The sequence below is a fragment of the Ochotona princeps genome, chromosome 12 (assembly GCF_030435755.1).
Source record: "Ochotona princeps isolate mOchPri1 chromosome 12, mOchPri1.hap1, whole genome shotgun sequence".
Taxonomy (NCBI): Eukaryota; Metazoa; Chordata; class Mammalia; order Lagomorpha; family Ochotonidae; genus Ochotona; species Ochotona princeps.
The window spans coordinates 67,228,959-67,255,746 of record NC_080843.1 but is presented as its reverse complement, the minus strand read 5'-3'; the positions used below and the strand labels follow the sequence as shown (position 1 = coordinate 67,255,746).

General features: G+C 42.6%; 1 protein-coding gene across 1 annotated transcript in view; it reads right to left on the bottom strand.

Annotated features, from left to right (window-relative positions):
* The window catches only part of MICU2 (mitochondrial calcium uptake 2), an 89,277-nt gene that overhangs the window by 45,743 nt on the left and 16,746 nt on the right, over nucleotides 1-26,788 (bottom strand). Inside the window, exons 2-4 of the mRNA XM_058670980.1 lie at nucleotides 14,918-15,059; nucleotides 9,794-9,825; nucleotides 9,627-9,702 (exon numbers count right to left, since the gene is read on the bottom strand). Of these exons, the coding sequence (XP_058526963.1) occupies nucleotides 9,627-9,702; nucleotides 9,794-9,825; nucleotides 14,918-15,059 (250 nt within the window). The remainder of the gene's footprint in view (nucleotides 1-9,626; nucleotides 9,703-9,793; nucleotides 9,826-14,917; nucleotides 15,060-26,788) is intronic.

The following is a 26,788-nucleotide window of genomic DNA, read 5'->3' as shown; positions in this document are numbered from 1 at the left end:
GTTTTACATAACATCATATCCTCTTAAATTAACGCAAACATGTGGTATCTGACCTTTTGGGATTGGCTCATTTCCCTTAGCATCATGGTTTCCAGCTTGGCCCATTTGGCCACAAAGAACTGCATTTTGTTTTTTTTAATAGCTGAGTAATATTCCATGGAGTAGATGAACCATAGCTTTCTTATCCAGTCTTCTGTTGATGGGCATTTCGGTTGCTTCCGTGTTTTTGCAATTACTGATTGTGCTGCTATGAGCATAGGGGTGCATGTTGGCTTCTCATAAAACAGGTGTTTTGGGTATATTCCTAGGAGTGCTATTGCTGGATCATACGGTATGTTGTATTTGAGTTGTTTGAATGTTCTCCATACTGATTTCCATAGAGGCTGTACCAGCCTGCAGCCCCACCAGCAGTGGAGTAGGGTTCCCTTTTCCCCGCAACCTCGCCAACAAGTGTTGTTGGTGCTTTTATTCATGTGGGCCAGTCTTACTGGCGTTAGGTGGTACCTCATTGATGTTTTAATTTGGATTTCCCTTATTGCCAGGGAACTTGAGCATTTTTTCATATGTTTATTTGCCATTTGGCTTTGTTCCTTTGTGAAGTGTTTGCCCATTTCCCGTGCCCATTTCTTGAGTGGCTTGTTTGTTTTGGTGTTTTGGTTGTTTTGTAGTTCTTTGTATATTCTGGAAATTAGCCCTCTGTCACCTATGTCGTGTGCGAAGATCTTCTCCCATTCTGTGGGTTGCTTTTTTACTTTGTTGATTGTTTCCTTTGCTGTACAGAAGCTTCTTAGTTTGATGAGGTCCCATTTGTTTATTCTGCTTTTGATTGCTAATGCTTTTGGTGTCCTTTTTAGGAAGTCGGGACCTACCCCTAGATCTTATAGAGTATTTCTGACATTTTCTTCCAAAAGTTTGAAGGTTTCTGGATGTAGGTTTAGATCCTTTATCCATTTGGATTTGATCTTAGTGTATGGTGAGAGATGTGGATCTATTTTTTTGTTTCTGCAGGCTATCAACCAGTTGTCCCAACAGCATTTATTGAACAGACCTTCCCATTTGCCTGGGTTGTCGTTTGTCTTTTTGTCAAAGATTATTTGGCTGTATCTGTGTGGGTTCCCATCTGGTGTTTCTATTCTGCTCCATTGATCTTCCTCTCTATCTTTGTGCCAGTACCAGGCTGTTTTGATAACCACTGCCCTATAGTATGTCCAGAGGTCTGGGACTGTGATTCCCCCTGCTAACTTCCTGTTCTTGAGAATGGTTCTAGCTATTCGTGGTTTTTTATGTTTCCAGATGAACCTTTGGATCATTGTTTCCAGATCTGTGAAGAATGTTTTGGGCAATTTGATTGGGATTGCGTTGAATGTATATATTGCTTTTGGCAGTATAGACATTTTAATGATACTGATTTTACCTATCCAGGAGCATGGGATGCTATTCCATCTTTCGAGGTCTTGTTCAATTTCTTTTTTAAGTAGTTTGTAGTTTTTTTCAAATAGGTCTCCTACATTTTTGGTTAGGTTTATTCCCAGATACTTCATACTTTTCTCAGTTATTTTGAACGGTATCTTGCTGGTTAGGTCTTTTTCCATCTTTGGGCTATTTGCATACACTATGGCTGTTGATTTTTGTTCACTAATTTTGTATCCTGCCACTCTTCCAAACTCTCGTATAAGATCTAGCAGTCTCTGTATTGAGTCTCTTGGCTCTTCTATGTAGAGAATCATGTCATCTGCGTATAGTGAAAGCTTGACTTCTTCAATTCCCATTTGGATTCCTTTGATTTCTTTTTCTTGTCTTATGGCCTCAGCGAGTACCTCTAGGACTATGTTGAACAGCAGCGGAGAAAGCGGACATCCTTGTCTTGTTCCAGATTTCAGTGGGAAGGGTTCCAGTTTTTCTCCATTCAGCATGATGCTGGCGTTGGGTTTTTCATATATTTCTTTGATTATGTTGTGGATTTTTCCATCTAATCTGTCTGTCACATAGTAAGAAAACCAAGCCTAATTCGCCCAAGGTTATACGACTAATGATTAGAGCTGGGGATACAAGTCAGGCTTAAAGCCTATGCTTTTCATTATATTTTTGAGGGCTATGTACCAGATACTATAAATGTTTAAAACATCTTACTGTATTAAATTCCTTCAACAATCCCATAAGGGAGGCATTAGTATCTTGTTATAAAGGTGATGAAATTGAGGATGTAAGATTAATTTCTCATGTCATAAATAATGAGAAAAATTTGAATTTCTTTCTTAACACTTTTTAAAACTTTTAAAAATTATTATCATTTTATGGTACAATTCCATAGGCCCTGGGATTTCCCTTATCCCCTTCCCAATTCCCTCCCCCCTCAGAGTTCCCCTATATCATTACTCTAGTATAGTTCTTTATAACAGTCATATGTCCATCATTGCGGGCATGCTGTTGGTGGAGTTCCAGCTGCGGGGGCAATTCAGACCCTGTGTCTGTCAGTCTCCAGGTGCCATTCTGCTGTTCTGTCCCCTCCTATTTCCTGGAACATGCTCTCTGTGCTTCACACTGACTAATGTTTCTCGTCTGTTTAAATGTGTCCCTGCCCTATTCTGCCATCTTGATTCTCTCTAAAAGTCTTATTCTATATGTCATACACAATATGTCTGCAAATCCTCACTATAAGATCCAGGAGACGAACCCAGTCCGCCATGTACCCATGGCTCATGGCGGGCTGGGCCCGGACATGCCTGGGTGCGGCCTGCTTCCTTCTGGGGTGAGTACGCCGAGGGGGGAGGCCTCCGTGACTGGGCATGTCCGGGACCCACCCAACACCCTCATTGGGTGGTGGGTGAACGGGATTGGGGAGGGGCGCAACCTCGGGCCTGCAGGATTTAACTTCCGGCTGCCAGAGGCGAGCCGAGGGCTGCGGGAGAGGACGTCTAGCTCGGATCCCGAACCCAGTCCGCCATGTGCCCATGGCTCATGGCGGGCTGGGCCAGGGCGGCCAGTGCGCCATTTGGCGCCAGGCTGTGCCTACTGGCCGCCCGGCCGGGGAGCTCTGGGGTATTGGACATCTGAATCGCTGCTGAGATAGCTCTAGAGTGACCCCACTGTTTCTGGGATGGACCATATCAATCAGTGGACCACCTCATCGAGCGAAACTGGCAGTGACTCATAACTGGAGAACTATTAACTCCACTTGAGCACATATCTCAGAGCATGCCCCACATATGGGACTTGGGGTGGGCGGGAAACCGGGTGGGGCTTCTCCCTCAATATCCCCTTTTACCTCAGATACATGATGGAAACAATATGGACATAATAGCATTGCCCACCTCCCTATCCCCCTGAACCTTTTTTTTTTTTTTTTTTCCCTTCTCTTTCTTGATTTTCCTTCAACTATAGTTAACTATGTAAAGATTGTCAACAACAATACAATAAAATGGATTATACATAAAAAAAAAAAAAAAAAAAAAAAAAAAAAGATCCAGGAGACTACTACGCCTTCCACACATCAGGCCTGTGTGGTGCTGTGACTGGAAGGTATCCATGGGACTGTTTAAAGATATTTGTTTATGACAAGGAACAAACACAGAAGATAAAGTCTAGAAAAAGAGCACCAAATACTGATATACTTCAGGATGAACAGAAATCAATACTTCTCAATAATAAGCAATTACTGAGTAAAATTGATTCTAGTGTGGAACTGTCATACTTGTTTGTTAGGCATTCTTAAATTATGCTCATTTTCGAATGTTACAGTAAATCTCAAGTTAATTATCAAAGCTCTCTGTAACCAATAAAATGCCTATGACTGACTGATTTGGAAATTATATTTGCTTCATAAAGCTATTCTTTCTTCAGACAGCTCACCCTTCATCACCAGTTCCAGGTGAAGAATTTCCTATAGTTGTAGAATCATGGCCCATAGATAGGGAGAACTAGTGGAAGTCATTTTCTCCTTTTCAGAATGTGTGCAAACATATATTCAAATAATATTAAAATCTTTGTCTGATACTAGCCATGTTTCTTGGCTTACATATGAGAATAAAGCTAGACAGTATTTATGAATTATTTAAATATACAAAATATGACTTTGGGCATGTTGTTCAACCTCTTTGTGACTCAGTAACTTGTCTACAAACAGGAACACCAGGCCCCAGTGTGGTAGCCCAGTGGTTAAAAGTCCTTGCCTTGTGCATGCTGGGATCCTATATGGGCTCCAGTTTGTGTCCCGGCCGCCCTGCTTCCCATCCAGTTCCCTGCTTGTGGCCTGGGAAAGCAGCAGAGGATGGCCCAAAGCCTTGGGACCCTGCACCCATGTGGGAGACCTGGAAGAGGCCCTGGCTCTTGGATTGGCTGAGCTCCATGCAGCTGCTTGGGGAGTGAATCAGCAGTCAGAAGATCTTCCTCTCTGTCTCTCCTTTCTGTATATCTGATTTTGCAATAAAAATAAATAAATCTTTAAAAAATAAAACAAACAAAAAACCCCAGGGATACCAAGGAGAGAACCTTCCTCATCAGAATCGTGAGGACCAATACATAAAGAACATAAGAAGGGGCAGGCCCTGTGGAAAAGCTGGTTATGCTGACAGTGACACCAACAGCAAACCTCAGGGTACCTGTTCGAGTCTCAGCTGCCATGTTTCCAATCCACCTCCCTGCTGATCACTCTGGGAAAGCAGCTGCAGACAGTCCAGGTACTTGAGGCCCTGTCACCCACGGAGACCAGCGTGGTTCTGGGGTCTTGCACCTGCATTCACACAGCCAGGGCTACTGCAGCTACTTGCGGACTGAGTCAGTGGACAGAAGACTCTGTCTCTGCCTTTCAAAACCAATCAATCAAGCAAGCTTTTTGAAATACATTAAAAGAGTAGTGTAGCGCAGGATGCACAGGAAGCCATGAGTGACTGTGCAGTTATGAATGCTACTGTTTAACATATCACTTACTTTAGAAACATTAATCACATAGCATTGATGAGATCATTCACTGCAATGAGTCCCTGTCCTTCTGGAAATGTGAGGATCTTCTCTCAATGACCTAAGCTTCAACCTATACTTGGTTGAATCTGCGACTGGCTTCCAGTACCACTTAAATCAACAGCAGTTCTAAGATCTGAACTCGGGATGTCTCCAACTAGACTCTGGGCTCTTCCTGAACGGCCTTTTCCTGTGCTGTATGTATCTCAGGTTAGAGCACAATCATTTACCTGGAATGACCAAACCAGAAACCTATGCATCATGTTTAATCCTTTTTTGGTCTCCCCTCACATGTTATCAATTCTACCCCTAAAATATGCCTGAAATTTGTATTCTGGTCTTCCTTTTTATTTGCCTCTTCTCAAGAACACCATCTCTTGCTGCTCTGGCTTCCCGGATGTCTCTCTCTCCTCTTCCATCCATACACCATATTGTTACCAGAATGATTTTTCTGAACTGGCTTGTCACTTTTGTACAGCTCTCAACTCTGTACTACATCGTATAAAGCTATTATAACTGATCTTCAAAAGTTCATGGAAAAAGTGCATTGTGAAAAATTAAACATATATTTCAAAAGTTTGCGCAAAAATAAGCTCATATTAACTTGTTACAGTACACCTAAAAAGTCATTGTTTGTAGAGCTGAGAAGGGTAAGACAGGAAACTGAAAGAGCCCCTACTTGAATTGTGCTAAAATTGAAAGAGCAACAAACATCATATTTACAGTGAAGAAGTGCTGAGTAATGGATGCTTTCTGAAAAAGCAGTAGGGACAATGCCCCGAGAAACCAGTGGTCTCCATGCTGGTAACTAATGTTAAGAAGATGGAAACATCAAGCTTTGATAACACACCGGAGACATGCTTCTTCTTGTGTGTGCTGTTAATTATGCAAGAACACACTGCTTACGGATTGACTCCCTTTGGCATGCTAGCATGTAGACCACATCCTGTTTCAAACCTTTCTTCCTTATGCCTACGTGATCCTCAGTCTTCAAGTCTTTCGCTGTTAATAAATTTTGGCTACTGACCAGTCAGTAGTCCACGTGTGTGATTAAAAAAAAAAAAAGGTGGAGAGGCAGTGCTGGAGATGCAGGCTGCAGTGAGAAACCATCTACATCGATTTAGTTTGTGCCTTAGTTGAAGACGACCAAGGATTAACAGCAAAAACAACAGCAGCAACACAGACACCTCGGGTAAGCTCCCACAATACTCACTGAAAAATTCAACCAAAGTGGATCAAACCGTCTATTCGATAACTACCAAAATTGTACCTAGACTAGCTGAGACAAGAGCAGAGCTTACAATGCATATTTTAAACAAGAAGGTTCAAGAGTTCAAATAACTTCTTTTATTGAATTGCTTGAAAGACAAAGTCACAGGCCAGAGAGAAGTCTGCAATCTGTTGGTTCACTCCCTAAATGGTCCCAACAGCTGTGCCAGGTCAAAACCAGGAGCTTCCTTTAGGTCTCCCACGTGGATGCAGGGGCCCAAGCACTTGGGCCATTCTCTGCTGTTTTCCAGGTGCGTTATCAGCAGCTGGATTAGAAGTGGAGTAGCAAGGATTCGAGCTAGTACCCATATGGGATGCCAATGCTACTGATGGTGGTTTCACCTGTTGTGACACAGTGTTAGCCCCTATACCATTCCTTCAAACAATTGTTATACGAGATGGAACACGGTTTTGCCAATGCAACCCTGAAGACTAAAGCATAATCACAGCAGTGTGTACCAACAGGTGGATGTGGTCCAAAGCAGAGGCAGAGGATGCTCAATGCAATTTGTTTACTGACCTTGTGGAGGACCATATGATGATAATATCAGCTTATCAGGAGAGTATTTTGAGAAATTTTTCCAACGCTTTAGTAGGAAAAATGTCCCAGCAAGGTTCACTAGCGTCTTTTAATATATTCCTATTCAATCCTCTCCTCAAACAAGACCAATGCTGTGCGTTTCACTGGAAAATCATTAGACATCAATACAATAGCCCTGATTTGGCTCTTTCTGATTTATTTTCATTTCCTAATCTCTAAAAAAATTTTTTTTAAAGGGAACCACTTTTTTTTATAACCTAATGCAGAGAAAAAGTGGCAACACTGACACGGTTAAATTCCTGGCATTCTTAGCTTTTCTGAGATGGAGTAAATATCTGTTATCATCATTCATGAAGTGTCTTGAGATTGATGGCATTTATGTGGAAAAACGAAGTTTGTATTTCTATCTTTTACGTCCATTTTCCATAAAACTTTTGAAGTCCCCTCACACATGATTTGGACTCTGCTTACCAGTTAGGGCTGCACGCGACCATCCTCAGCCACCTTTCCCTTCTCCAAATGCTATCTGTCCTCTTTGGTCACACAGGCCCGACAACGTTGCCTCTCTCCTGCTTCAATAATCTCCCTTTCCTCCACTTGTACCCCAAACATCGACTATGCTCTCTGAAATTCTCGTACCACAGTAAATGTCTTCAGCCAATTCATTGTAGGCTTGATTTTGTCTTGTCTGAAATACCAAGATATCGGTATCTTGAAGAGTTCTCTAATAGAGATGAGTTCTTTTTCATTCACTCCAATGCTAATTCCAGACCTTTCCTGCTCTAACATTGTTCATAAACCTTTGCCCCTTTGGGGCCAATGACACTTAGGCATACTACCTCCTACTTCTCTTCTTAGAAGTTGCCAATGAAACTTTCCTTTATATACCTCTCATTTAGAGCGATTTCAGTGAAATTCTCACTTTCTTTCAACTCAGTCATCATCCTAGTTAATTCTGATGCCTACACGATAATACCCCATTTCTCAGATGCTTGGTATCTTTTTCAGAATTATTTATTTTTATTGCAAAGTCAGATATACAGAGAGGAGGAGAGACAGAGAGGAAGATCTTCTGTCCGATGATTCACTCACCAAGTGAGTGCAAGGGCCGGTGCTGTGCTGATCCAAAGCCAGGAGCCAGGAACCTCCTTTAGGTCTCCCACACGGGTCCCAAGGCCCTGGGCCGCTCTGGATTGCTTTCCCAGGCCACAAGCAGGGAGCTGGATGGGAAGCAGGGCTGCTGGGATTACAGCTGACATCCATATGGGATCCTGATATGTTCAAGGTAAGGACTTTAGCTGCTAGGCCACCGCGCCGGGCCCAGATGCTTGCCATCGTTATTAACTGTGTTCCCTACCCGCTCTTGGGCTCCCACTCCATGTTTTTCCTTCTTCCTGGCAGAGCTGTCCTGCCTTTCCCACCTCCTTCACCTGCCTTTCTCTTCCTGCTTTCTCCTTTTTATCTCCATATTATCCTGCTTAGACTTTACAACTAATTAGTCAAAACTTATCTTGGCTCCAACCTTTTTAATTCTCTACTGCACGACTCTTCCATGTAGGCTGGAGGAGAATAACCACACAGTTACACTGCCTGTTGACTATTCTTTCACAACCTGTATCCTCCATTGGATCTGTACGGCTTGCTAGAAAGTACCATTTCTCTGCTCAGCATTCTGTTCTTACCACAACGGTACTTTACTGCAATTCCTGAATTCAGTCCTATTTCTTCATAAAGAAAATCAAGGCTACTCAAATCTCCAGTTTCCCCTTGTCCCATGCTGTTGGCACAAATTACTCATATATCCAGTCCTTTATATATTTATTTAAAAGGGAAAGAGAGGAGAGAGAATTTTCCATTTGTTGGATCACTCCCTAAATGGCCACGACAATGAGGTCTGGGCTAGGCTGCAGCCAGGAGCCAGGAACTCCATCCTGGTCCCACACAGTAGCAGGGGTCTGGTCCTTGCTGCCTTCCCAGGTGCATTAGCAGAGAGCTGGATCAAAGAGGACATTTGGGACTCCAACCAGCACTTTAATAGAGATGCTGGTATTGCACCAAAATACTGGTTCCCAGTTTTATCTTCTGATGTGACAGAAATGTCATTTTCTTATAGAATAACTGATCTTTTACCTTGGCTTTCAGGACAATCCCTTCTCTTCTGTCTCCCAGGATGCTGTCCATGCTTCCTATTTTCCACCTCTGTGTTATCAAGAAACATTACCAAGAAACATGCGCAATTCGCTCCACCAAAAATAGATACTCCGTCAGCTTTCTGATGCCCTGCCTCCTGTGCTGTCTCTGCTCACATCCTGGTCTCTTCTGTCCCCACTCACCCAAGGGCTGCCACATGGCTTCCGATCCCTTCCCTGGGAGGTTCCTGTTGACGTGACAAGCCATTCCTGCTGCCATATTCATGAACAGCGGTCAGTCTTTAGGTTACTGAGCCCCCTCATTGACTTGATTTATAAATTTTCTAACTTTCTCTAACACCTTCTCCTGGCTTCTGTGATAACATTCTCTTGCTTTCTGCCCCTCTCTTTGACTTCTGTTTCCTTGTTTAAATGTTGGTTCTCCCTGATTTTGGTGGAGGACTTCTCATTTCCTGCTTCTTATTTTAGACCTATCTATGATCTTCTTATCCTGGCTCCTTTGCTTGCCAGGGTTTAATTCATAATTCACACCAGTATTTTAAGAATTTATCTTCAATTGCTCAGTTTGAGAAAGTTATCTCCTACTTAACATATATTCCAAAAACACATCCTATATAACATGGTGAAACTCAAATACCCTTACTCCCTAGTAATATCTCAGTTAAACACAACGACACATAGCCAAACATTTAACAATAAATCAAAATTACCTTTATCACCAAGGTCTCTGAAAAACGTTGAGCCACAACCGGCTTTTTGGATTCCTGCTAGTGCATCCTCAATGTCCTTTGAATTCAAATATTAAAAACTTTCATTAGAATTTATAAAAGTTCATTTTCTCTTTTGCCACAAACTGAAGTTCTTACATTTTTCTTACCTTTTTTGTCATCTTCTTGACTGAAGTTTTACCTATAGCAAAAAAAGAAACTTTATTTAGTACACTTCTTCCTTCATAAAATTAAGAAAATCATTTTAAAGACAAAAAACTAATATTTATAAAAAAGGCTTGCAATTTCAGCTAACACCCTTAAAACAGAATTTTGAGCCAGACAACTCTAACACAAAGATGACACACTGTTTGCCAAGTCTGTTTTAAATCTCAGCCTATTTTAAGTGTGAAACCTCACAGTCATCTTTGAGCTTATCTTAGTTGTCTATGTCATACATGTTTTCCAAACACGATTTCAAAAACGTTTTTGTTTTCATTCGTTAAAAAAGAAACACATTTATATTTTAGAAAGTTATCCTCTTTCAGAATCCTGCAAAGTTCTCTTTAACATGCAACTCTCCAAATTCCAAACGCGAGCCAACATGACAGTTCGCATTGAAGTCATGCTACTATAATTTCCTAGTGGATCACAGAGATTTAGAATTCCTTCAAGTTTTCAGTCTTTTCTTTATTGTTTACCTCACCTACTTAGCCGTCACAATTCTAAAGCAACCAAACTAATATTTTGTTGTTGGGCTGGACTTACTCTGCCAGAAAAATGTTTTGTCTCTTAGTGAGTCACACGCGTTATAAACTTCACCTTCTACTCTCCAATCGCTCTTCTCTGTGAAGTCCCTTAAGTGCAGCAAGGCCATTTGTGACACTCCAGGGGACACAGTAGGTGCTTTCAGATGTGCCTCATTAGCAGTCCAGGCTGTTTAATTTCAATAATACAACCACTGGAGAAAATTCGACTATATGGTGTTAACTTTCAAAAATTATTTCTGTCTTTTAAAATAAAACACTGTGAATATGACTAAACAGTTTTTAGAAATGCCAATGACTATATTTGTAAGTTTGGATGTTACCATTTTGGGATAATTTACAGTCATTGATAAGCTTTACTGTGCCAGCCAGTAACATAGAACTCTAGATCCTAACGAAGGGTGCTATTATGAGATCCTCAAACAGCTGAAGGTCACTACCTAATTTACAAAGCTAAACATTTGAGTTACTATGATGCAAACATACGTAGTAATACTGTAACAAATTTCAGAAAACTGCAACATATGTATTATATCTTTCTTTACAATGTTACAAGAAATTAATCATGATTTATATGCCTTATAATGCTCTCCCTCAAGTTACGCATGAATTATTCACTACCATATACACTTTTATTTTTAAACAACCAAGGCTAGGTTCATTAAAAGATCTGGGTCTGGTGCTATGGCCCAGCAGCTAAATCCTTGCCTTGCATATGCCAGGGTCCCATATGCACGCTGGTTCATGTCCTAGCCACTCCATTTCCCATCCAAATCCCTATTTGTGACCTGGGAAAGCATTCAAGGATGGCCCAAAGCTTTGGGACCCTACACCTGTGTGGGAGACCCAGAAGAAGCTCCTGGCTCCTGGCTTTGGATTGGCTCCACTCTGGCTACTGTGGCCACTTGGGGAGCAAACCTGTGGATGGAAAATCTTTGTCTCTCCTTATCTCTGTATATCTGATCTGCCTCTAAAATAAAAATAAATAAATCTTTAAAGAGATTGCTTTATCAAATTCAGAAAATATTCTAGGTAAAATACCAAGAATTTGAGGTAGCAAGATAGTTTCTAAGATTTAAAGATTAACACTAAAGAGTCTTATTTGTTTGCAACTAGATTCCTTTTTAGTCTTGTAAAAATCTTTGCATTAGGGGCCAGTGTGGCAGCCTAACAGTCTAATCTCTGCCTGCAGCACTGGCCTCCCATATGGGTGCCTATTTGGGTTCTGGCTGTTGCACTTCTGATGAGGCTTCCCGTCTGGCCTGGTAAAGCAGCGGAGAGATGGCCCGAGTCTTTGGGGAAACTGCTGAAAACCCTAGACTGTAGTTTCAACCGCATTTATAGACAATAACTGGTGTGGGCAGTGTATTTGGATATGTAAGACATTAAGACATGGAGGCTACATAGGACTACTCTGTACTAAGCCAGAAACTTTTCTATAAATTTAAAATCACTCTAAAATATATTTTTAAAATTAAAAACAGAACAATGCTCTAACATTTACTTCTGGTTTGGGAGGATATTTTTTCATGGGGTGTGGAGAAATCTCCTGACTCTTTGATTATTTCTATACTCACACAAATTAAAAAAAAAAACTTCAGCCTTATTATTTTTACGGCTTTGTTACTTTACAAAATTCTGTAATCATGCGGAAATAAGAGTGGAGGGTAGAGAGTTGAGACTATTTTTGCTATGTGATTAAGATAAATGAAAAACATGAGTATACTCAAAAACTTAACAGAAAATGCACATTATCTTTTTAAAAACATGTCTTTCCTCTTTAGTTGAAGCTGGGACACACACACAGAGGAGAATGAGTATCTTCCACTCAGTGATTCACTCTTCAAGTGCTTCCAAAGCCCAGGCTGGCCCAGGGCGAAGCCGTAAGCCTGAAGCCCAACCCAGTTTTGCCCCCTGGATGGCAGGGCCCAGCGCCTGGCCCTCAGGGGCTGCCTCCCAGGGCTGGCAGCAACAGGCAGCTGGGTCAGAAGCCGGCCCAGGACTCACACTCGGGCACTCGAACGCAGGAAGTGGCTGTCCTGATCTGAACTGCTGTGCAAACACCTGCCCCACATTCTCCTTCTTTCCAATGTTTGAAAGGCTTGTTCATTTGTATCTGAAGGGCAGATTTATAGAGGGAAGAGGAGACAGAGAGAGATCTTCCTTTCGCTGGCCCACTCCCCAAACGGCCACAATGGCCGGAGTTGAACCGATCTGAGGCCAGGAGTCAGGAGTCAAGGAATCAGGAGGTGCTTCCAGGTCTTCCATGTGGGTGCAGAGGCCCAAGGACTTGAGCCATCTTCCACTGCTTTCACAGGGTAAGACAGCCAGTGCTAGACCTGGCACACAAATGGGATGTCAGCACTGCAGGCAGAGGATTAGCCGGTTAAGCCACTCTACTAACCCCTCCGCATTCCAATTATCTTTTTAAAAAATTTTTAATTTTATTATTTTATAATGCGGTTTCATAGGCTCTGGGATGTCCCTATTTCCCTTTTATTATTACAATAGTATAGTCCTTCATAAATAGTCCTAAGCTCGTCATTCTGCTATTTAAGTGCATCCTGACATTGTAGGTATCACCATTTATTTTATAATGACTCAATGAATGCCCTATCATTTTGTGCCCGGTGCTGTATGCTTTACTCTGTATATTACTGGCTACAAATAAATGCCATTTCTTTTCCTTATCTGGGTACGCCCTTTAAGGTATTTTCTCCAAATAACACAATAGTGTTTCCAAAAAGGAATTGGAAAATCTTAGTTGTTCAACAAATAGCTAACTTCACAAAAGATTTATTTTATTTTTAGGAAAGTCAGACTTACAGACAGAAAGATCTTCCATCTGTTGGCTCACTCCCCAAGTGGCTGCAATGGCCAGAGCTGAACCAACCCGAAGCCAGGAGCCTCTTCCAGGTCTCCTACACGGGTGCAGGATCCCAAGGCTTTGAGCCATCCTCGACTGCTTTCCCAGGCCACAAGCAGAGAGCTGGATGGGAAATGGAGCAACTGGGACACGAACTGGCATCCATATGGGATCCTAGCACATGCAAGTGAGAACTTTAACCACTGGGCTATAGCGCTGGGCCCAGTTTATATATGTATTTTTAAGAGAATGGAAATTATATACCCTCTTCACCTCTTAGCTTGGCTATGTCTTAATCAACATTACTTATCTTCCCAAAGAATTCACTTTCAGTTTGATTATTTTTCTACCAATTTCCAAGATTTCTGTTTTAAGTTTTATGATTTCTTCGCTCATTTTAGATTTAACTTGTTGTTCTTTTTGAGTTTATTCCTGTCTCCATAACTCTGCCTTTCAAAGAAAAAAAACCCTTAGATTAATTTTAATTTTCTCTATTATCTTCTTTTAATGCTACTAATTCCTCTAAAATCTATTTTCACTGCATCCCACAAACTCTGATATCACCTTCAACTTCATTTGGTTCAAAACATTTTGGCCCATGTGTTATTTAGAATAATAAGTGTGATGTTTAATTTCTACGTATTATGAGATTTTTCATTGATCTTTCTGTTACTGAAGTCTGGTTTAACTCTATTTGATTTACAATTTATTATCTTGAAGATTTTTGTTTATTGGTTTTCAAGGTCAGAGTCACAGGACAGACAAGATCTTCCACCTGTTGGTTCACTCCCCAGATGGCTCCAATGGCCAGCGTGGGCCAGACTGAAGCCCGGAGTCAGGAGCTTCATCGGGGTCTCCCACGCGGGTGGTGGGGGCCCAGACACTTGGGCCCTCTGCTGTTGCCTTTCCCAGGCCACAAGCAGGGAGCCGGATTAGTGGATCAGCTGGGTCACAGACCAGGACTCAAGGAGGATGCCAGTGCCTCAGGCTTCCCCACTACGCCATAACGCTGGCCCCCTAGAGCCTTATTCGACTGTGATTTAAAAAGAAAAAAGATTTATTTTTTTTTTTTAATTTCAAAGGCAGAATTACACAGAGAAGGAGACATAATGAGAGAGAGACAGAGACAGAGAGATCTTCCATCTGCATACTTTTTTCAAACACTCTGCTTTGCTCATTCCTCTTTCTGCTTTTCAAACTGGAATGGTTCCACGGATACACCTTCACCCTCACTCATCCTTGCTTCGGACAGGACCGTGTTATAGCAAAGGCATACTTCACTTCTGCTACAATATTTTGGACTTCCTCTCCCTTCCTTCTTCCTATCCTTTGCCTAATTTTAAACTCCAATGTTACCAGAAACTAACATCTAGGAAAAAATATTAATGATTATTTAGTGGCATTTAAAAATCAACATATTTTCCCTATCTCTTCAGAATAGACCTATATGCAAAACAAGCATTTCTAAGACAAATACATATAAAAGTTCACTCTTGTACCAAAGCGAATGAAAGCTCTAACAGACAATAAATGCATGGTACAAAGAATGATAACTGAAGAAAAAAAAGAAAAGCTGTTGCCAATTAAAAAAGACAGGATTTTCAGCCCGGAAGTCTGATGTTTTTAAACTTAGGGAAAAAACAACCAACCAAACAACTCACGTTCCATTTCTTCAAACATTACTGAAAAGAGGAAGTCCCGTGGCGTCATGTAATATTCTCCTTCATGTTCCAGCGAGGAAAACTGCACGAACCGCTGTTTGCGAAGAGATGGTTTCTCTGTGGCTCCATAGTCAACATTTTTCTAAAAGATAGAAAATGTCCAATTTAGAATTTTTTCAGTGTTATTTCTAAACTCACCTACTTAAAATCTTTGAAGGATAATTTTCTTGTGTAGGTCTGACAATTCCAAACTTCTGGATGATTTATTTATTTTTCTTTATTTCTTTTTTACAGGAAATTGGGTAAGACTATTATTTCCACAGTTTTTTCTATATCTGGGGTAAAGGAGGAGATAAGGGGAGAAATCCCACCCAGTCTCCTATCCCTCCCAGGTCCCCGATGTGGGGCATGCTCCGAGGGTCTTGCTTAAGTGGTTTCGATAGTTCAACAGTTATGAATTGCTGCCAATCTCGCCGCTCCAAGCACGAAGAGGTCACTGCAGAATCCACTGATTGACATAGTCCACCTTGGAGTCTCTGTGCCCAGTTTTTCACTGCCAACAACATATGGTTGGGGTAGTTGATTGATTTGTTCCATCCTCTGTTGTGGTGCCAGGTATCCGATCTTTGCAGGTTCTGACAGACTGCCATATCCTCCATGTGCACCTGGTTATGCTCTCCACTGCTCTGTCTGAGCCTCTGAGGAGGCTGGGCTTTGGCACTTGTACTCCATGGGCAGACTATGGAACCTGCACTTCTCTTCATGCTTAGGGTTCTGAGTCCGGCAGTTCAATTGGGGAAATCCTAATAGAAACTTTGTCTGAGGCAATCCCACATCAGATTCTTGTGTGTACCTACAAGTACACGGCCAAAAACAATCCATCGCCCCCATCAGCTGGTGGTTGCAATTGCTGGGTCGGTTCTGTTTCCAGCTGTCTTCCCCTGGAAACAACTGGTGTTGCAGCCCAGCCTGATTCTGCCCAGCATATACTCGGCCCCCACATAAACCAGTGGGAGCTGCAGCCTAGTCAGCCCACCCCCTGCCCTGGTTCCTGTGCTTGCCAGTATGTACAGACTAGTCCAGTCTGTCCTATATCCCATTGAGCTCTCATACATGTCAGTGGGCACTGAAGCCTAATTCAACCCAACCAGCTCCACTATCCAGCCCACACAGATGTTGTTGGGTGTCTGTCTAGCCACCCCTGCCCCGTCCTGGTTTTTGTGCCCTCTAGTGGGAGTGGTAACCCAAGAGGGAGGAGCCCACTATTTCCCTTCTAGGCCATTCCCACTGCCGGATTATGCACTCCAGGTGGTTTTGTGGTTTAACTTGACAGATTCAGCCTCCAGTGCCAGCCTCTGCCAGCTGATGCTGCGGCAAAGCCCAACCAACCCTCACCCACTCTAATTTATGCTTGCACCAGTTGGACCAGCCAGCCCAACCTGGCTTTTCCCTGATCTAGCTCACATGAGGCCCACAGGTGTTGTAGCCCTGCCTGGTCTGGTCTGTTCCCAATCAACTGACGCTCTCCAGTGGTTGTCAGCAGGGGAGCCCACATCCCCCTGCCGGCTTTGCCCCCTCCCTCCCTGGTTCTCACGTGTGCTGTTTGGGCGCTGCACTCACATCCGGTACAGGTCACCTCACCTTGGCATTCCATAATGTCTACTGGTTTGTGTTGTGATCGAACCTGGCCTGACCCACACTCTGTTCTGGTGCTTGGATTTGCCAGCAGGTGATGTGAACTGGTTCAACCTGGTCTGCCCCCAACCCATGCCAAATGTATGCCAGTGGGAAACTTTCCATGGCCTGGTCTAGGCTGTTCCTTATCATGCTTCTTAGGCTTACCTGCAGGGACTGTGTCCTGCCAGAGGAGTTGCCCAGGCTCCTCCATCAGAACCCCTCCCAATGCCAGATTTTGCGCATATCAGTGGGTTCACGAGCCAGCCCTACTCAGTTCACCTCCTGTCCTAGCAGGAACAGTGGCCTTACCTGACTGGCCTTCAACCCAATCTTGTTCTTGCTGTTGGATGTTTCAGCCCAGTCAAGGCTCGCAGATGATTTATTTAACATATATATACTGAGTACATATTCTGCACTGTTTTCTTAAAAAAAATTTATTTACTTGAAAGATTTATTTAGAGAAAGGGGGAGATCTTCTATCTATTGGTTCACTTCCCAGATGGCCACAGAGGCTTGGAAGACAAAGCCGGGATCAGGTACTTTGGCTAGGTCTACCACATGGGTGGAGGTGGCCCAAGCATTCGGGCATGTTCCTCTGCTTTCCCAGACACATCAGCAGGGAGCTGGATCAGAAGTGGAGCAGCTGAGGTTCAAACTGGTGCCTTCCAAGGACTACATCCCAACTGCCAAAGAGACCACGGGGAACCGGAGTGCCTTCGGAGGCTGAGAACTCTGAGGTCATCCACCCCCTTTTGGATTTAGCACACGGGATAGAAAAAGCCCAAATCCTTCCCTGCAGGATCCAGGGTCATCAGAACAACAGCCAGGAACCCTGAGCGGTCTGCAGAAACAGAACAGTAAACTTCCTTCGGGACTAGGGAGAGGAGTTTTCTCTGGTCCTTACTTAGTTCCAACTTTGGGTCCCCACCCTCTCTTGCAGTGACCACCAGGGTCGCTCCAGAGCCACCCCCCCAAACACACACACACACACACACACACACACACACACACACACACACACACGAATTAGAATAGATAGGCAGAGAACAACAAGGAAAGCTTAGAACCAGACAGGAAATGGTCAGCATGGACTCATATATACCTTACTAGGTAGGACACAAAGATCAGTTACTACTCACTAAGGTATTGAAGATTTCTCTGCACACCCCTCCTAAAACTGTTCTGCACCCCAAATGTTGAAATATGCCTTGTTAGAGTTATAAGCCAGTTTAGACTATCCTAAAATCTGTCAAGTTCACCAAAATTATGCTTTAACACTATAAACTGCTAAATACTAAAATGAAAATAGACACGAGACAGCTGAATAGTACCCTATACCCATTTTTTTTTCTGTCAACCCTATACCCATTTTAAGGTGGATAGAAGCCGGTTCTGTGTATAAACTAAAATTGAAATGTCAATGAAGTAGTCACAGGATGTGGTTAAGAACTTGCATTTTTTTTTAACATATTGGTTTACTCAATACCATGTCAATTAACTCCATAATGTTGTAAATTGCTGTTGATGTTATGCTGTGACTTTTAATTGATCAGGATGATATTCTGCCAGCTCTGCCTTCAGAGCAGAGATGGTCTCCCCAAGAAACCAATGAATTTTTTCTGGACAATAAGCTGCTAGACTCTATGCTTGGTATACTCTTGCAATGGAAGAATCTTGACTGAATTTGAAATGTAATACAGCAACAAGGTGGAGGAATCCACCATGGGGGAGGGTATGGGGAGGGGTTGGGGGATCCCCAGAGCCTATGAAACTGAGTCACAAAATGAAACATAATTAATAAAATACATATACTAAAAAAAAAAAAAAAGAAATAAAAACATTGGCTACAACACTGAAAAAAAAACACAAAAAACAAAAAACAAACTGGTGCCCTGATGGGCTGTCGACACTGTGGGTGACAGCTTCACCCACAGTGCCACAGCTTTGTATTGTTTAGGCACTGAAGATGCAGTTGTGAGTAAGACGACCTGGAGGCGAGCTGCGTTTCAGGAAGGGAGAATGTCAGTTAATCCATAACGTGTAAGATAATATAAAATAGTAAGCAACTCCGCGAGGAAATACAAGGCAGGCTGAGAAAGTAGGAAGGGACAGTATTTTGGCAGGGATTCTCAGGAAAGGCCTTCCTGAAGCGAGCTTCCCAGGCCGTGAGCTGTGGAGCTCTCCGGAGGAAGGACCCACGGGTGGAGGAGCAGGGGCTGTCCCCGGAAGGGCAGGGGGACACATCAGCACGTGGATGAAGTCAGAAAGGCAGGCAGGCAAGAGAAAGCTGCACTTGCCTAAAACGGAAATGCTTCACTCTGCTTCCAGAAATCTAAGCGAGGAGGCATGAGGGGAAGTGTGTGAATGACTTTAGGTAACAATTTCTCAGGCACTAGATCTGGGTGCCGACACTGTCAGTGTTAACTTTTCACTGAACCCTTACTAACCTGAAGGACTTCAACGTTTTAAAAAGGTGATTTAGTCATCCTTGCAACAAGACCACAATTGATACAGAAACTAAAAGATAAAGGGTGGAGCCAGAATTTAAAAAAAAAAACTAAAATCAGGTCTGACTGAGAGGAAGGGCTTCAATCTCTTAAGCACACACTACACGCCGCACAGGCCTGAGCACTGTGGCCTGGCCGCCTGGGGGACGAGCACAGGGCAGTCCACACGGACAGCCATGCCGAGGTGGAAATCCAAGGACGACCTGTGAGAGCGCACACTGCTGTCCTGCAACATCCTGCCAGACAAATTCAAAAGGGAGAAATAGAAATTCTAGTTTTCTAAAACTCTCCCAATTGAAAGCTGTTGACAGTTCCTTTTGGGCTGACCCCAGTTCTCTAATGGTGATCTTTCTCCTTAAGACAACAGGTCTTGGGCCCGGTACAATAGCATAGTGGTTACAGTCCTCGCCTTGAACGCACCAGGATCCCATATGGTCGCCGGTTCTAATCCCAGCAGCCCCACTTCCTATCCAGCTCACTGCTTGTGGCCTGCGAAAGCAGTCGAGGACAGCCCAAAGCCTTGGGACCCTGCACCTGCGTGGGAGACCCAGAAGAGCTCCTGGCTCCTGGCTTCGGATTGGCTCAGCTCCAGCCATTGTGCTCACTTGGGGAGTGAATCATCGGACGGAAGATCTTCCTCTCTGTCTTTCCTCCTTTCTGTTTATCTGCCTTTCCAAAAAAAAAAAGACAACAGGTCTCCTTGAGCAGCTGGTTTTACACCTATATTGTGCTCCATATTCAGACAGTGTCCACAGCATATTGCACCTATATGGGACCCTCTGTATGCAGACACATGGTAAAATAGATTTATTCATAGAAAATACATATTGCTTTATTCAAGAAATTGTATTGAGCCTCTATTGGAAAACAATGGCAAATAAAGCGAACATTGATTCTCAGAGTACTAAGCGCTCAGACAAATGAATTTACAATTAGCCTATGGGCTGGGACAGGAAGAGCAAAACGGTACGAGTACTTGCAGTTAAGCAGTAGCATCTGCAAAATCCCCGATATGAGGGAGAATACAGCATATTAAAAGAACCAAAATAAGTTCAACTTGGGCAAATACTACATTCATTTTTGTTTATTATACTCATGTTAATTGTCTATCAGCAGATAAGCAAGACTTTAAATACAGAAAAAGTACACTCTCAAATTCTTAATTAAATGTTGGGTCACTTACACTTCCAGTATTTAGGTTATTCATAAGTGGCTGGCAGCATCCTTCGGGGCCAGGTTGTCTTCTGTGACGCTGGCGCCCCCTATACACACAGGCCAAGTCCTGGCTGCTCCACACCTGATCCTACTCCCTGCAAACGTGTCTGTGCTCTGTTACCCGCACGGGAGTCGGGACGGAATTTCAGGCGCCTGTAAGATCTCTGTCTCTCCCCCTTTTTTTTTTTTTTTTTTTTTTTTTTTTCAGAATTCAAGGGACAAGCACACAGAAGGAGGCACAAAAATACCTGATACTTACTAAGTATGAAACTCAGGCACCAACACCTTAACATTTCCGTTCTCACTCGGGCCTTACAATGACCCTCACAAGATGTAGCTTTCATCATCTTTATTTTTCAAAAGGAGAAGCTAAGGCTTGTCAGTCAACCATTTGACCTAGGTTAACTCAGCAGGTGACAGCATGTGCAGGGTGACCTTAAGGCCACCGTCCCAGCTTACCTTCCTGTGCTAACTCCTGTCAGAATAGCGTCAGTCAGGACGAGCGAGACGCAAAGTGTGGGTAAAGATCAATGGGGATGTTGCCCTTACTCACTCAGTGCCGGGGACCTTTGTTTTTCTGCCAACGATCACTTCTTCACTTAAGGCATTCAGAGGAAATACAAAATGACCAACTTAAGAATGAGCCTGCTATAGGTCTATTGGCTTTGGAGTCCCACCTACGCCTGACTGCACAGGCCTTGTCTGGCCCGCGGACTGGACTTTGTCCATCGCTGCTCTAGAGAATAACAAAGAACACAGCAGAACGAGCCATCACTGAGGCCCCACACCACGTACTGCCCACGTCCTACACGCTGAGTATCACTTCCCTTAGCCAATCAAACGTAAAACACACAGCAAAATTTATTTAAAGAAAAAAAAAAACTAGTGTTTTGAAACACTTGCACCCGTTTGGAGATTTTCTAGTTCCAAGTTAATGACTCGACAGTTTTAATTATATCCTCAATGTGACAGCAGTTGAGTTTTTTTTTTTTTTAAGATTTATCTATTTTTATTGGAAAGGCAGATATACAGAGAGGAGGAGAGACAGAGAGGGAGATCTTCCGTCCGATGATTCATTCCCCAAGTGAGCACAATGGCTGGAGCTGAGCCAATCCGAAGCCAGGAGCCAGGAGCTTCTTCCAGGTCTCCTACACGGGTGCAGGGTCCCAAGGCTTTGGGCTGTCCTCGACTGCTTTTGCAGGCCACAAGCAGGGAGCTGGATGGGAAGCAGGGCCTCCGGGCTTAGAACTGGCGAGGGTATCCTGGTGTGTGCAAGGCGAGGACTTTAACCACTATGCTATTGCACCAGGTCCAACAGCAGTGGGGTTTTAAAAATACATATTAAATGATAAATGGTATAATCAATGTGTATTATAAACTTATACTTATCTAATAAATTTGGAAAATTCACCTGTCATTTTTAATCTTTTATTTATCTGTCAGTGTTAACTTGCTGTACTTCATGTTTATAACTATTTTGAACAAATCTCAAGACTTATTAGATGAAATTAATGGTCAAGAATATTACATTCAATTATACTGTTCCTAAGATGCTTTATTGTATCATTACAGGAAAGCACTGTAATAAAAAACAAGCTGTCTGGTTTTTGTCTAATTTTTCAACTAGACTGTAAATGGTTGGAGAATAATTTCGTCTCATTTCACTGTGCTTTGCAAAAGCATGTAACTGGGTTTGTGCTAACGGTAACATTGCTGATTTACAACACAGAATTTGAACAGAACCCTCGAAATCATCGAGTCTAATGGTCTGTGCAAGGGGCCAGCAGTCAGCTCTGGCGAGTCGTGTATCATGCTTAACTAGTTTGTTAACTACATCTAACAACTGCTGGAAACGAGTGGCCAATGTCTAAACGCTCCTCATTTAAGGCGTAGATTAATACATGCCAAATGACCTTTTATTACTTTGAACAATTAAAGGCATCATTTACAACAGGCCTTTGGTGAAAAACGTAAACTCCTTCCTGGCCTGCTCCTGCCTCTGCCTCCTCTCCCTACCTCCCGGCTCCGGAAGCCGTTTCTGACCGCGCGTGTGCGCTCTCGCTCCGTCCCACTTCGTACCATTTTGCTCTCTCCTTTCTTTGTAAGTTTCAGGTGGTTTTTGTTTTCATTTTTGCTGCTGTTTTCATGTCCTTGAACTAACCACACTGTTTCAGGTAGTCAATTTCTTTTCTCGAGTTCCTGCCGTCTCTTCCTCCAACGGGCATGTTTGTGGTAGGATGGTTTCACAAACGAATTCAAACAAACAAAAAGGCTGCATGGTAAAGGTAGCTAAGTATAGTTAGAACATCAGTTGGATGGAGAGGGTGAGGATGTATGACTAATGCCAACTATCAAATAATGTCTGAGAACAACAATGTAAGTATGAGCGCCTTGTAAAGTAGCAGGGGACTTCCAAAAGCTCCTGGAGGGCCCGGTGCTGCAGCAGAGTGCCTTAATCCCCGTTGGTTTCGGCCAGCATCCCACACTGAATGCAGGCAGGATTCCCAGTAGCTCTGCTGCAGATCCTGCCTCCTAGCAGTACAAAAACCTGGGAAAGGAGAAGATGACCCATGTGCTTAGGCCCCTGCCACTCGCATGGGGGACCTGGGTGGAGCGCCTGGTTTCCGGTTTTGCCTGCCTCAGCTCTGTCTGTGGCAGCCAAATGGACAAGCTCTGCCCCTTCCTCCCTTTCAATGAATAGATCACTCTTTCTTTTTTAAAGTTCACGGAATGTATATGGGTGGGGGGAGAAAGGATTTCAAATTTTTTACACTAATTAAAACTTTTCCCTTTACACAAACTTTTGAAAGTACTGTCTATATCACATGAGCTAGGCAGTGAAAAAAAATTAATTCATCTTCAGAATTCCAGAACTGTTGTGTTTGGTTGTTCTGGAGGTGAATGGGAGGATGTGAGGAAGTCAAATTGGAATGCTGGACAGCAAATGGTTAAAAGCCCCAGCTCTGAGGTCAAACTGCTGTGATTCAAATTCCAGTTCAGTCACTTAAGAGCTATGCAACCTTGGACCAATTATCTCTCTGCATCTCGACTGACTCACTTGAAAAATGAGTAAACTGGAATCAAACTGCCTAGATTTAAACCCTTGATCCGTCACATGGGTAAGTTGTATTACCCTTGAGCTAAATGATTGGTAAAATGGAGAAAACAATAGTGTCTGCTTCAAAGCGGTTTGGTTGGTTTTTTTTGTTTGTTTTGTTTTGGTAACAGCCTTCAATGAAATAGTTAACATAAAATGTTATCATAATGCTTGGCATACATCCAAGTGCTCTGGAAGTTCAGCTAAATACTCTAATAGAAATATAAACAAAATTCTGAGAAGGCAGAAAGAAGACCAAGTAACTACCCTGCAGAAATGAGAGAGCATTCTAGAATAGGATATATTTGAACTGGATCCCAAAGGTTGAGGAGGAGTTTTCAGGGACCAATAATACGACAAACTACGCTCCACTTGGACTGATATCTGGCCTGCTGCGTCTACAGTGTAGAGGGCCTTTCGGGGACATGGCAAAAAAGGGCAGACACCGTCACGGATCTTGACATTTCCTGTTAATTTATCTACTGGCCACCCTGTATGTAAGACACTAGAGTCTATATGGAAATAAAGAAATAGAATGCCTCATCCATGAGTAAGTACTTTATATCCACACATCTAGTAATCATGGTAAGTTTTAAAACTCCAGCATTATTAAAAACACTAATTTACAATGCTAGAATCAATCACACTGATGGTAGAAAGGAGATCTAATAGCCTAACAGTGAGGTAGGAGAGAAGAAGAATACAAAACAGACATGGCTGAGGGGTTGCTGTGGTGAAGTAGGTAAAGCCAGCATTTCATATGGGCCGTGGCTCATGGTCCCTCTACACTTCTAATCCAGCTCCCTGCTAACGTACCTGGGAAAGCAGTGGAGGATGGCCCAAGTGCCTGGGCCTCTGCATCCAAGTAGGGGACCTGGAACAATCTCCTGACTCCTGGCTTCTGGTGGGCTCAGCCCTGGCCGTCTGGCCAACTGGAGAGTGAACCAGCAGATGGAAGATCTCTCTCTCTCTCTCTCCCTTTCTTTCCATCTTTCTGTCTCTCTCTTACACACTCTAGCTCTGGCTTTCAAATAAACAAAATGAATCTTTAAAAAAAAAAATAATGAACATGGCTGCAAAAGTTTGTATCAGGGTTATCACAACCAACCAACCAACCAAGCAACAGTTCTTCGGCCTAGTCATGGTGGCAATCATTTTGTCCCTGGGAAATTAATTATGGAGGGAACATGTTCAAAGCACAGGAAATGGAAACACAGTTTAGCAGTTTTCAATGTGAATCTCTAACAACACCAAAATGCTTTCTTGCTTACAATGGTAATTTTAATTAGAAGACTAACCTTCACGTACATTTGACAGCCCAATGACGATGTATTCAGCATTACTACCCATTAATTATACCTTTGCAGAATGCAAGTTATATAAAAATGTAATGGATATATTTACATAAACTGAAAATGGTTAGAGCTGTGAGTGAGACAGAACCACTTTCAGGAAAGTACAGTATTAGGTTGCCCTAAATACTATTCCTGTTTGTGTACTCTAGTTTCCAATACTTCTAGAAGTCCTCAGGCAAGACTGATCAGCTTTAGTCTCCGAAAATCTAAGGAAGGTTAGATTCACGGCACCTGTCTTACTGGATTCAGGTTCCTAAAAACTGTTCCGTAGGGACTTATTAACAAAAAAGGGCAGAGTACAGAAGCAGATATAATACGCCTCCAAAATTAATTCTTAAAAGACACACACCGCCCTTACGCATTATATAGGGAAATAAAAGCAACAGGGTCACGGCGCTGAACTTACTCAGTCTGAAAGACTGAAGGAGATTTCTGCCCATTCTCACCGAACCCGTTTCCTGTAGTCAGAGCCATTCCAGTAGGAAGGGAATAAACAGTATTAATCATAACTTTTCTCTGAACGAGATGTCATAAGACACGTCGGCCAAACCTACTTTGTTTTCTAGTGCGTGTAGTTACATATAAATAATGGAAGGGCTGGAATGAGCAGCAGCTGCCTGAGCCACTGGCTGGGAGCGGGGCAGGCAGACGAAGGACCGCAGCAGTGCACATCAAAGAGCTGCTGGGGCGGTCGGTGGCTCTGGTATCCTAAACCCACCGGGGCTAAAGTTAGAGTCAGCTTAGCTGCAAAGTGCTGGGAGTAGCCGATGAATTCCTCTTTCTTCCACAACAATCTGCTTCTCAAACCTGTATCTAACACTAAATATATGTGAAAGCAGTGCAAGAAATGCTGCGATCTGAAGCTACACTGAACACATGAGAACCAGCCACATGGTTCTAGTTATATGTAAAATGCTCCATGGATTTCAAGGATTACTTGTAATGCAGTAAAAAATGTGACATAGGAATTAAGAGCAATGAGTGATGTGAACTGGATAAAAGAGATCTTTGAAAGCTGATGACTTCTGTTAAAACATTTCACTAGTTTATTGCCTGGAAAGTAACAGGTGCTTCACCATTCTGTCTCTACTTTTTATCCACGGAGTGACAAACTGGTAAAAGTAAGTTCTCTGTTCTTTGTTGAACATTCTTTGGTCTCAGCATTTCTCAAAAGTAAATGGGAAAAGAAAGTGCCTTCTTACAGTGTGACAGCCTCCAATCTGCGTAACAGATACACATTGCAACAGTCCAAATATAATAAAACCTCATTTGGGCTCTTTATCCTGAAGATTGTAATAAATTGTACAAAACATAGCTAATTTGTTTTCTCTGAATTTTCCTGTGGTGAAACTGAAAGAACATATTTATTTTTTTCTTAAAGAAAACTTAGCAACTGGAATTTTCACTTCTTAGACCTTTTTCAGTTTGTTTTGAATGAGGGAGATTTTATTGCATAGGAAACAAAATACTGCTAGGCTAAATTAGAAATACTCATTGCCAAGGTTACGTCTCCTGATCATTTCTACAAAATAACAGACCAACAGCCAGGCAGAAAAAAGTCATTGCTGGGAAAGCTGGGAGGACTGGCAGTGGCTCTCTCCAGCTCCCGAAGACCTAGTCTAAACATCTTTCCAGGGACTGAGAGAAACCTACTATGGCTTTTCTTAAGTGAGCACATCAAAGTGGAATGATTTATGCTTATACAAATAACTTTTTTTTAAAAAAAACCTTAGATTTCTGTCCAGAAAACAACAGTCACTGCCAACAGGTACTGTTGAATAAAAACCAAGCACCTTCACATCTAGTAACTGCTTTCTTTCCTAAGTAGATCATTTTGAAAACTACCTATTTTTCCCTTCCTTCATAATGACCTTCCAGGAGGTACATCCCAACTACACCAATTTTTGTTTACATTCTAAGTGAAAAGTTCAAGCTATGTTTCAAGTCATTAAAAAAAAAAAGACTAAAGTATTACCAGTTTCATTTATTGCAATCACCCCTAAGCACATTTTTTCTTAAT